Source organism: Diabrotica virgifera, chromosome 9 (genome assembly GCF_917563875.1).
Source record: "Diabrotica virgifera virgifera chromosome 9, PGI_DIABVI_V3a".
Taxonomy (NCBI): domain Eukaryota; kingdom Metazoa; phylum Arthropoda; class Insecta; order Coleoptera; family Chrysomelidae; genus Diabrotica; species Diabrotica virgifera.
The window spans coordinates 211557249-211570599 of NC_065451.1; the positions used below are offsets into that span (position 1 = coordinate 211557249).

Below are 13351 nucleotides of genomic sequence, written 5' to 3' on the forward strand. Positions count from 1 at the left end.
CGCCAATGGAGAATATAAAATTCTTCATTGTATGTCAAAAAATGCGCAATAACTACCTCTTAAAACCTAGCAAATTGCATTTGCATATCTCAACCGGTTTTAGAGCAATAAATAAATCGTCAGTTTGTAAGAAAAATTTTAACATCCCGTATCTCGGAAACGAAACATCTGCGGACATATCAAGCAAACTGTCATTATTTTTTCATGCAGAATTGCCCCTTAAAGTTTGTCGCACTTATTTAGAAACACCCTGCATTGATGAAGAATATGGCTAGTTGTTAACGTACCTAACTTTTTTATTATCCAATATAAGCAAATGAATCAAAAAACAGAATGTTAAGAAAACCTGAGGCTATAGTTGGGTTTTAATTTTATTATTTTATAAATGCTAGAATATTCCACAGGGTGTGGTGAACTTGAGAAAAAAATACAGTTTGATTGGTACACCCGGTATACACTGACAATTGTCTATTATAGCAACAATATTATTACAGCGATATTGTTAAAGAATAAGGCTATAACATATTAAAAAAATCACTTAAATCGGACAACAGGTTTAGGAAATTCGAGACATCAAAAATTAGCCATTTTTAAGATGGTTCGTTAATTTCTTGGAGTAGTCTATGTCTATGAGCATTAAACAAGCTTTTGATAATGCGAAAAGTAACAAAATATTGAAAGATATTCGTAATCTAGGTATATTGCAGGGTTCAAAAGCCGTAGTTACTTAGAGTAGATGGAAAACTGACTCCCCTAGTTAACAACAAAGTGGGAGTGAGACAAGAAGATGCAACCATGCTGGTCAAACTAGTCCTTGAAGGAGTCATCAGTAAAACCAAGTCCCCTAGTCAATAAACATTGGCGCCATACCTGTAACGGCAAACAACCTTCCACTTGCTTCTCGAAGTTGGTACTTGCATTAAAATACGGGTTTGGAATAGCCGCGAAACGAGCTACCTGTTCGCGTCGAATTGAGTCAAATAGACTAGAAGTATTACCAGACTGACTGTCACCTCAAACGAAAATTCCAGAACCGGCATCAAACAATACAAGGTGAGGCAGATAACTGGCCTATTAGAAATATCTCGAGAACTAAAGGCAACAGAATCATGAAAATTGGAATACAGGGGTTTTGAAGGATGATCTATTAAATGAAAATATTTTCATCTCTTTGCAACTTCCGGTTATACCGGAAGTTGCTTATAACTTCGTTTTTTTTAATGGGACACCCTGTATATTTTTTCATTTTTGGATTCTCTTCGATGTCTTCTTTCTTAAAATATGAGGATTTGTAATGTTATACAGGGTATTTTAAAAGACAATTACGTTTTTTTATTAATTTCGTAGCAATATTCACAACCTGTAGAATTGTAGTAGTTTGACAACTAAAACTCTACTTACGTTCAAATGATTTTTAATATAATCTACTATTGTTAAGAATCATTAGTATAGCTAAATTTTTAATTTTAGTATACAGGGTTGGTCGAAACTCGGAATGAGTATTTTCTGAGTTTTCTTAAATGGAACACCCTGTATTTTAGTATTGTAATGAAATGATATTTTATGTTACTTTTTTATTTATTAAGCATTCCCTATACCTAACTGCTTTAATTTGTGCTTAATTGTTGTCGCACCAACAATCTTAACTACGTAGGTATTTTGATAGCTAAGCCATTATTGATAATTTTAAGCATCAGTCTGGATTAATATGTATTTATTTCAGAAAAATTATATGTGATTGAATATTTTCACGGCCAACCTACTAAAATGTTACGTATTTTTTGTTGCAATTAATGTTTAGCTTGAATCACCAATAACTCACAAATTAAAGCAGTTACGTATAGGGAATACTTATAAAATAAAAAAGTACTATGAAATATTATTTCATTACAATACTAAAATACAGGGTGTTCTATTTAAGAAAACTCAGAAAATATTCATTCCGAGTTTCGAACAACCCTGTATACTAAAATTTCAAAATTAGCCATACTAATAATTCTTAACCATAATAAACTATATTAAAAATCACTTGAACGTAAGCAGAGTTTTTAATGTCAAACTATTAGAATTCTACAGGGTGTGAATGTTGCTACGAAATTAATAAAAAAACGTAAATATCTTTTAAACTACCCTGTATAATATTACAAAAACTCATATTTTAAGAAAGAAGATATTGAGGAGAATCAAAAAATGTAAGAATATACAGGGTGTTCCATTAAAAAAAACCAAGTTATAAAACCGGAAGTTGCAAAGCGATGAAAATATTTTCATTTAATAGATCATCCCTCAAAACCCCTTTATTCCAATTTTTCATGATACTGTTGTCTTTAGTTCTCGAGATATTTCTAATAGGCCAGTTATCTGCCTCACCCTATATAAATAAGAGAATTTGTATGAAACGGACTCAGTCATTATCTTGATGTCGCGTGTTATAAATGTAAATAAATGTCGAACCGAACATACATAATAAATAAATAATTGTATATTGTTACATAATTTTTATGGGGAAAATTTAGAGAATTCATTTTATATCCAAGACCACAAGATCATCAATTTTCATCGTCCAGTATATAGCCAAAATTTGTAAATAATATAATTAGTCGTAAGCAGTGTTTCGTGGTAAAGAGGAAAAGTGTAGTGATAAAGATTCTACGAACGGACTTAACAATTCAAAACAATGGAACTAAATTGCGATCGGTTTTAGAAAGTGGATGTATTCGCGGTTTGGAGTGAACAATAGGACGTTTCTAAATGGTTTCCTCGAAAGCAACGACGGTAAACAGATTTGTTTAGTTTTAGAATAGAAGGTTTTTTTTTCTAGGATATACGAAAGAAGTTCATTTTAATATCTCCTGAAAAGACAAGAAAGGAAATTTGTATATAACACTATTTGTTCTTAAAAAATGAAAATAGGGAGGTAATGTTGAGATAATGCTTGTGATTGGCGAAAGAGACCGATGGAGGGAGAATAGAATGGTTGAGTCTGAGTTTGATGAGGGAAAAAGTTTTACTGTGTAATTAAGATCTGAAGAGACCAGTCGAGTTTGGAAAGTAGTGATTTTGTGTAAAGTGGTTAATTTGGTGGCCGTGTAAGCAGATTTCTGTTGAGACGAAATGGTGATCGAGTCAAGGAGTAAAATCTCCTCGTGTCCGAATAGATTCCAGTTTTCTGTCTGGAACGAGTAGCCGGTTTGTATCAATTTTGCGCAAGATATCGAGCTGAGAGAAAAAATCTTGGAATTATAAAGTTTGATATTGTTTGTATCGAGTCAGAGACTAAATTGAGGAGAGATTTCAAGCGAGTGTTGTTTTGTTTGGGATACAGTTAGGACAAGAACAACAGTTGCAGTATCCGAGGAGCACGTGTGGGAGAAACGAGGACAACACAATCCATGAGAAGAAGTTAAGAAGATAGATAAGGTTAGTCAGACTATTTGTGAAAAGAGAGAGTTGTTTGATATTACATACAATATTTGGTTTTGGTCAATTGAACAGTTCTACAGCATAATTTATTCATTCATAAATTCATAGAGGACATAAGTAATCTATTTAAAAGGTGAAAATTTAAATAACATTTTGTTAAAAGAAAAGGAGATACTAGAATTACAGATTATGTATTTTTAGTAGATAAAATATTTTTACGACAGAACAAAGTTTTAGCATACATTTTGAATCTTATATTTATGGTATAGTATATGAATAAATAATATTTATACAATTTATATGATTGTGAGCATATTAATTTTCCTTTGTTTTGTCCTGGATAAAGTAAGCAACGAGAAATACTAGAAGCCGCAAACTAAAGGTGATATATTAAAATCAATTAGCCCTGAGAACATTTTTTTATTGGAAAGATTTATTAAATTTTGGTTTTTTCCATGAGTAGCAACTAAAATAATTAATTGATTAATTGAAATTGATAAAATGCTGATCATAACTGAGAGAAAATATAGAGCATAACAATATATAAATTATCTTTTAGTGAATGTAATAAATTTAATGAAGACTAATAAATAAAGTATTTAAATTAAAATAAAGTTAATAAATAAGTAAAGAAATGATTTCAGTTACCTTTTTTAAACTGCGGTTCTGCATTTAACGACGTTTTGGCCAACGATCCGAACGATAAGTCAGAATTGCATTTTAATACAACTTCATCAGTCTCTTTCAAGCCCGTGGTAGAAGGAACTTTAGGGGCGACGTTACTGGTAGAAACAGCAGGCGTAGCTCCATTGCCAAACAGAAAACCTGCAGTTTGGCTTTTATCTTCAGCCACATTAAAGGTCTTGTTGCCGAAAATAGACCCAGAAGTTGACGTTTGTCCAAAAACGTTTGACGCAGCATTTGCCCCGAAGATATTGGTAGATGTGGTTGGTGTACTTTGTCCAAACAGCATCGAGGTGGTTTGTGGCGGATTTTTCGGTCCGAAGATATTGACGGTGGTAGTAGGGGTGTTTTGTGAGAACAGATTCGAAGTTGTATTGGTTAATGTGTTCTGGCCAAAGATACTGGAAGTTGTATTGGTTGAAACTGTACCAAAAACAGTCGTTGGAGTAGCTTGACCCAAAGGAGTCGCAGTGGGAGTGTTTTGTCCAAAGAGATTTGTGGTTGGAGTATTTTGTCCAAAAAAATTCGTAGTTGGGGTATTTTGTGCGAAAATGTTTGATGTGGTGGTTGGGGTTTGACTAAATACAGACGAACTGGTAGTCGATGGCGTGGTTTGTCCAAAAATGTTGGAAACGTTAGAACCAAAAGGTTTGAATGGTTGTTGAGAATCGAAGCTGAATATACTAGAGCCAGAAGAAAATGCTGAGCTAGACACAGGAGTAGTTTTAACATCAGTTGCAATATTCTTATTAAACACAGTGGTATTTTCCTTATTTGGAGTTTCACCTCCGAATAAATTGGTACTCGAAAATAGACCACCAGTATTGAATGAGTTGTTTGATGAAGAAAATATGTTAGTACTTGATGTTGCAGGCAAAGACACGTTAGATAATGTTTGATTAGTACTGGGAGGAGTTAGAATAGCTGGTTTGATAAGTGAACCAGACTTATTCGGAGAAGGAGAAGCCTCTTTTGTCATAGCCTTAGGCTGTCTTAGTTTGGGAGTAGTGTAGGAGGAAAATTTGCTAGACGGAGTGGCTGAGCTATCGATTTTCTTTGGAGCTTCTGTAGCGAAAAGAGCCTTCAAATACTCGTCGTCCTTTTTGCATTGTTCGCACTTACAGTCTGGTAATTGTTTATAAGACATGAACTTGGGCGGAAGTCCTAGTTTTATCGCTTCTTGTTCCTCTTCCGGTGTGACTTGGGTCTCGGATATTACAACCACATCTTCTTCAGTCTTCTTTGAAGTAACTGTAAAATAAAATCATTTTTTTATGGTTTTCATTAAATGATGTTCTCAATGTTGGTCTGAAGCTATTTTCTTGTGGCATTTTTGCAATTAACTAGTTTTGATGGGAAATTAGCCACAATTTTACTAAAAAATGATTTTATTAACGTTTCGACGCCCAAATCGGGTGTCGTCAAAATATAAAAAAATCTTAATGATTAATATTTTTTGTATTTTGACAACGACACCCGATTTGGGCGTCGAAACGTTAATAAAATCATTTTTTGAGTAAAATTGTGGCTTATTTCCCATCAAAACTAGTTAATTGATGTTCTCAAAGCATACTAGGCTACTCAATAAGTTTTACTGTTCCATAAGAAACAAAAACACAATTTTATGGTTTGAAATACACTTTCCTATTTGGTATAGTGTCGCTGAACATCAATATACTTGTGCCAACGAGATACCAATTTATAAATTCCATCGCCGAAGTGAAAATTTGGAAGGACTGCAAAATGCACTTCCACAGCAGCTATTACTTCATCATTTGATGAAAAACGCTTTTCATGCATAAATTCTTTTGGATATTGAAACAGATGGAAGTCGCTAGGGACCAAATCTAGTGAATATGAATGCTATCTGGATGCTCCAACAATTCGAAATTTAATTCATGGATTTTAGCCATTGTAACAATGCTCACATAACACGGTGCGTTGTCCTGATGAAAAAGAATTTTCTTTTTGTAAACCAGCTCTTTTTACGAATTTTTTCCTTGAGCTGGTCTAAAAGGTTACAATAATAACCAGAATTAATTAATGGATTCGACTGTTACTTGATGGAACTTCATTTTATCTAACAATAAAACACTGAAAACGTTTGTTTTCTATACTTCCACAAGATTTACTCAAGTGATTTAGTTTACGATGGGTTTGCCTTTTTAAAGTCTTTAACTAAAGAGGTTGAGGAGTGGGGAGCTGTTTGTCTCGAGTTAGTCATTCAGAATTATATCTGTATTTTTTAATTTATTAATTTCCATAGATTCTAATAAAGATAGCTTAAGGCCTTTATTTTGAATATGCAGAATTTGAAACTCTTCATTAAAAGGATGATTATGATCTAGAAGGTGAAGTGCGTATGTAGAAGTATCTGTTTTTCTATTGTTGGAAGTCCTTTTGTGTTCTGCTATCCGTTTGTCAAAGGTTCCGGCAGTTTGACCGATGTAAGTTTTCGGACAGTCACCACAAGTTAATTTGTAGACACCATTCTGTAGTTGTTTTCTCTTAAGCTAATATATTAAGAACAATAAGAGCCGAAAGAGAAAACAACTACAGAGTGGTGTCTACAAACTAACTTGTGGTGACTGTCCGAAAACTTACATCGGTCAAACTGGCAGAACCTTTGACAAACGGATAACAGAGCACAAAAGGGATTTCAACAATAGAAAAACAGACACTTCTACATACGCACTTCACCTTGTAGCTCATAATCATTCTTTTAATGAAGAGTTTCAAATTCTGCATATTCAAAATAAAGGTCTTAAGCTATCTTTATTAGAATCTATAGAAATTAATAAATTAAAAAATAAAGACATAATTCTGAATGACCAACTCGGGACAAACAGCTCCCTACTCCTCAACCTCTTCAGTTAAAAACTTTAAAAAGGCAAACCCATAGTAAACTAAATCACTTGAGAAAGGCACTCTGCCGAAACAGCTGTGGTCAGTCACATAGTTATAATAAATTTTGTGGAAGTATAGAAAACAAACGTTTTCAGCGTTTTATTGTTAGATAATCAGAATTTATTGTTTTACCGGTTTGCAAGTAATCCACTAAAAAAATTCCTCTTTCATTCCAAAAAATTGATGCTAACACCTTCTTGGTCGATTTTTGGAAACCAGGTTTAGAAACTCTTTAGCCTCTTGCTTTGATTCAGAATCATGGTGATAGACCCAAGAAGTCTCATCCATAATGATGAATCGACGCATAAAATCTACTTTATCCTTTCGAAAACGCTCTAAATATTGCTGAAAAAGTCACATTCGAATTTGTTTTGTTCAGTTGTTAGCGAATGCGGCACCCATTGTGAACACAGCTTTTTGAAACCCAACATTTCGGTCAAAATATTGCTTAAACTGTCCAATGAGACAGTTAGGACCTCTACTCTATCTTATTCAGTCACTTCACGATTATTCAATACCATATTATGTATCTTTTCTGTGATTTATGGCGTTGTTGCTGTTTATGGACGTCCTTGACTTGGATCGTCTTCAATGTTTGTACGACCACGTTTAAATTCAGCCGTCTTGAAGGCGAAGAGTCCTTATACACTTTCAACATTCGTTCATAAATTTCCTTTACTTTTAAACCTTCCAAAAATAAAAATTCAACCCAGTACAATACTTGATTGTTTCCATTGTAAAAAAATACTGCGACAAATCGATAGTAAATGGCTTGTAAACGAAAAATGAATTGACAGATTGAAATGAAACATTGCTTCACATGTTTATATGAAGAGTGTGTAACGTAACAAACGTCACATCTTTGCTATTTTATTTTTAAATAATTTTCTTTAATATTTCATTAATAATTTTCTTCTATTTATTTTACCTGTTTTCTTCGTTAAAAACTCGTTGGCGCCCTCTTTTATTATCCTCCATTTCCCCTTTTCATCTAAAATCTAAATCATCATACGGAACGTATTTCATATATTCTTACTCTCTAGATATACATTTTAATACGGAACATGGTTGTCCATTTCCTCATACTTTGCGCTGTCATGTCAATAAGAGTGGCAATTAGTAATAGAGGGGAAAATTAATTTTTTTAAAGAGATCAGCCCATCACATCTTTATTTAATTTCCAGACTTTGATATCCTCTTGGGGTAAGAATATTATCAAATTAATTACATTTCTACATCTAACAGTCTTTCTAATATTTTTTATACCTAACCTCCAATGTCAAAGCATATGTTCTGATATATTTAGCTTTAAATATATCTTTTTAACTTACATATTATATGCATGGTTAATCAAATTTGACTAGTCCCGTCATTATTTATTTTATTTTATTCCTTTGCCAATAACTACTTTTTACGATTGTTTGGCAAATTAGTCTAGGCGCCAAATAGAGGTCACCGTGTCATTTTCAATTCTGATGGACAAACTCAACGGTTTCTTATGGATTTTGGGCTGCTCATTAGAATTTCGAGGGGGGATTTCGATCCGAGTGGTCAAAAAATTGTTATAAACAATTTAATTGTTTATAAATTGTTTATAAGGCTCTGGCTCATAAACTAAAAGAGATAAAAAAAATGTTTTAAATAAAATTTGTTCCCTAATAAAAAACGAGAAAACAACCGTTTACTAAACTTAAATCCGACAATAATTAGAACTCAAGATATTGTAAACTTAGTGCACAATGCAAATTGCAAAATAAGTATTTTTCGAAGCTTTACCGATCGTAACTCGGCTTCTACGCATGCAAATGAGCCTTATAAGCTGTCCTTTTAAAGCTTAATTAAGAGGCCTCCAAACAAAGTTTGTTAAATTACTTGATCTTCATTTGTTTTAAAGTTATACCCGTTTGAAGCTATAATTTTCTTTAAAAAATTGTACATTAATTTGTTTATAAAGATTTCAAGCAAACTTGAGCTATAAACATTTATACTTTAATTAACAATAATGATAAAACAACTCAAAATAAATAATTTGAGCTTACGAAAATGTTCGTAAGTTTATTTTTGGCTAAGATGTCGATATTTTAATGGCGCGCTATGAGGAGCAAGATTGGCTCACAGTCAAGTAAGTATGTATTCTTCGACACTTTATCGACCGTAACTCGGCTTCTACGCATGAAAATGAGCCAATATGTGATATCCATATAAAAATGGATCGAGTTCTTCTGCAGCATCATCATTGTATATCAACCGAGCATTTATGATGTGGCGGCATACACACAATTGACGGGACTTGATGATGCTGCAAAAGAACTAGATCCACTTTATATGGATATCATATAGATAATTAGACTCTGAAGCCTCAAAAAGTTTTAGTTTTACTGCCTACAAGAACAGACTTGTACCACCATCTAACTGTTAAAATTTCGCTAAGAACTTATGCAGATGTAAAAAAGCTGATATTCCCTGTATATCTCTATGCAGATTTGCAGATGCATGAAAAAAATGTTTGTAAAAATAGTATTAATAAATAATGTCAACTTACTTTTTAGTTATACTTCTTAAATATTAGTTTTTAATGTTTTTTTTTCTCATTTAGTGCAAAAAATAGAAGACAATGTAAATAGAATGAAAGGTGATACGAGGTACAGTATGATGATTTAATTATAAGAATTATATGATAAAATTTTATTAGGATCTTCAAAAATGAAAAATGAAGATAACGTATGTATACATAGAAATTATAATTTGTATCGAGAAGTTAGCGCGTGAACCTTTACGAGGTGAGCCGATCTTGCGCCTCATAGCGCGCGCCATTAAAATATCGACATCTTGGCCAAAAATAAACTTATGAACATTTTCATAACCTCAAATTGTTCCTTTTGAGTTTTTCTATCATTATTGTTCATTAAAGTATAAATGTTTATAGCTCAAATTTGCTTGAAACCCTTATAAACAAATGGATGTACAATATTTTTAAGAAAATTGTAACTTCAAACGGGTATAACTTTAAAACAAATGAAGATCAAGTAATTTAACAAACTTTGTTTGGAAGCCTGTTAATAAAGCTTTAAAACGACACCTTCTAAGACTTATTTGCATGCGTAGAAGCCGAGTTACCATCGATAAAGCTTCGAAAAATACTTATTTTGCAATTTGCAATTTGCATTGTGCACTAATTTTACAATATCTTGAGTTCTAATTGTTAGATTTAAGTTTAGTAAACGGTTTTTTCTTCGTTTTTTATTAAGGAACAAATTTTATTTGAAACATTTTTTATCTCTTTTAGTTTATGCAGAGCCTTATAAACAATTTATAAACAATTAAATTGTTTATAACAATTTTTTGACCACTCGGATCAAAATCCCCCCTCGAAATTCGTAATCAGCAGCCCAAAATCCATAAGAAGCCGTTGAGTTTGTCCATCAGAATTGAATATGACACGGTGACCCCTCTGGCGCCTAGACTAAATGCTCATTTTTGGTTTTTCTTCTTGATGTTTGACTTGTGTTTTGCTCTTATAGTTTTGGGATTACCGTCCTCCCTCTGGGAGCTTCAAGAATCCTCAATCGCCGGCGATACAAGAACGAGCAACATGTTATCCAGACTGCAACGACCAACACCTGTAGGCCTGGTGGCCCTGAACACCTACAACACCAGAGCCAGTTGCAGAACCAACAGCAGTACCATTCGACATCAAGAAGTTACCATCGAACCAGATACCAAAAGCCATAAGTATAATTTAAAAATTGTTAGTTTTTGGCAAGAATTTGAATATATTTGTTAATGCATTTAATCAGTCACTTTTTTATTATATCTTTATGCACAATAAACATGATTGGTTAAAATATTGTTTTGTTTGCTCTCATTCTAAATTTTCAGAGTTCATATCTAAGATTAGGACAAGACGAACACACACCTGGAGAGACTGAGCTAAGCTAGGGTGAACGATAGCTATCTTGGTTAGTTGAAATATTATTTTCGAATAATATTTTCAACTATCTGGGGTAGTTTATTGTCGTTTTTGTTTCACTGGCGCCCAACGTGGGTACCAACATAACAAAATGAAATTATACTAATAGGAACACTCTCTCTTATCGAACCGCAAAACTTATTGAGCTATAATGCCAAGATTTTCATTTCTGTATTTGTTTTGACAATTTTTATAAGAATAATTCATTAAATGTTTATAGAGGCAATTATAATGAAATTGCATTACGACTTACGTTCATCTTCGGTAGGTTTTCCATCCAATGCATCACGAATGGCCTTCTTGAAGTCTGCAGCAATTTCAGCGTTCTTGAATCTCACACAGAATTTCTCATTGACTATTTCGCCTTCGGAAAAGTCGGCAGCCGCAAACATAATAGATTTTTCATCTTTGTCAAGGTATTCTATGTCTTTCGTGAGGGTATGATTCAGACATATTTTGAACACTTGTTCTCTGCGCATTACAACCCTGAAACAACGACAAGTAATTAATTGTATTGGCAGATAAATTACTTGTTTAGTATCTACACTAAGAAAAGTTTGTGTGATAGTTAAGTAAAATATGATTTTTTTCACTGAAACTTACCTCAATTTTCCAAAAAATCTATTACGAAGTATCTTGATATCTCCAAGACCTCTTTCTTTCCACTCGCCTCCAATGTATCGGAACAGTTTGGCCCTATGAGAGTACAAGACGTCTTCGTCTTCTTCACCGGTTTTCACTTGAACTTTCTCCGGTAAAGGAACTACAGGCTTGAAGTAAATGTTATCTTCTTCTTCTTCTACGTAACTACCTGTAATTTAAAGTTAATTGCCTTATAAGAAAGGTCAATCTATCGACTATTATGCAAAAATTGTATGACATTATATTTTTATTAATATAAAAGTATTTTTTTACGCTAGTACATAGACGTGGAGTTGTGTTGTAAACATCATTTTCACTGGCTGCATTCAGCAGAAAACTGTGATGACTAATCGATTACTTAGCGATGTATAATCGCTAACGATTCTTCTGAATGGTGTACTTTCATGTACATACGAAATAGGTTATGACAACTGTCACATTTTTCCATTTTTGTTTTGTTACTGATTTATCTTTGTACACATAAAGATGGAAGAAAACTTGCTCTGTTTTTCATTGACAACAATAATTTAGATATGAATTTAGGGGGGTATATGGCTGCAAATCTAGCAGAAACTTTTCAAAATGATTTGCAAATACGTGAAAGACACCCCAAGAACAGAAATGAAAATTATTGTGAAAAATGGTAATTTATAAATAACCCCATTTAATTCATACATAGTTTCAAATTCTTTAATTTCTTTAATAATCCAACAAAGCAACTCAGATATTTATCAGCGTGATTTATATGCCTTCCTTGCCTTTAATTCTTGTTCTGTTAAGATAACAGATAACTTAAAATATAAGATATATAACAGATAACCTTAGCTTAGTCACACGTCATACATTAATCTTATTTCGATTTGCTAAGTAACCATATTTCAAAACCGATATTTAAAATGGCGACCGATAAGTCATCCAATGATAACTAATCGACAACTTATGTGACATTCAGCAGAAAATCACTAAGCGATTAGTCAGCGATTGAGTCTGCTGAATGCACCCACTCTTCTCTTCTATTTGATACGTCACATGTCTGACAGATGACAGTTAAGACATTACAATTGACAATTGGTATATGAATGATGAATTCAGCGAAATGCTAAGCGGATTCTTGAAAGGAGATTCTTTTATAGACATTTTAAGGACAAATTGTGTTTTTCGGTCTCCATTATAGGTTCTCCTGTAGTTTTTTTTATTTATTGTATAAATAGAGCTGTATCGCCTACGTATAGATAGATTTTGAGGTGCAAATGCACTATTCTCTTCTATTTGATACGTCACATGTCTATGACAAATGACAATTGAGTTACACTAAAGTTGACAATTGACATATGAATGATGATTCAGCGAAATACTAAGTGTAATCTTGAAAGGAGATTCTGTTATAGAAAGTTAAACAAAACCTTTTTTTAAGTCCATTTTAATAGATGTTTCTGTGTTTCCTTCCACTTCCTTTACTTATACGAAGAGTTGTCTTTTCTGCTCATAGATGGATTTTTAGATGGAAGCAACCAACACCTATTACACGAGACAGAAAAAATATTCATATTTTGATTTTAACCTTCCGATGACCAACCTTTTTTTGTTACACGGATGACCAACGGGGGTAAAAAATGACCCCAGGTCAAAAATGACCTGGAATGAATGTTTTCATCATTTAAATCTTCATCTAACAATACATCCTCGTTTTCTGATACTATTTCATCTTCTATATCATTATAAAAA

At 32.9% G+C, this 13351-nt stretch overlaps 1 protein-coding gene across 1 annotated transcript in view; it reads right to left on the reverse strand.

Annotated features, from left to right (window-relative positions):
• The window catches only part of LOC114326109 (E3 SUMO-protein ligase RanBP2), a 43170-nt gene that overhangs the window by 8362 nt on the left and 21457 nt on the right, over positions 1 to 13351 (reverse strand). The window contains exons 7-9 of the mRNA XM_050662413.1: positions 11588 to 11795; positions 11238 to 11470; positions 4072 to 5358 (exon numbers count right to left, since the gene is read on the reverse strand). Coding sequence (XP_050518370.1) covers positions 4072 to 5358; positions 11238 to 11470; positions 11588 to 11795 — 1728 coding nt within the window. The remainder of the gene's footprint in view (positions 1 to 4071; positions 5359 to 11237; positions 11471 to 11587; positions 11796 to 13351) is intronic.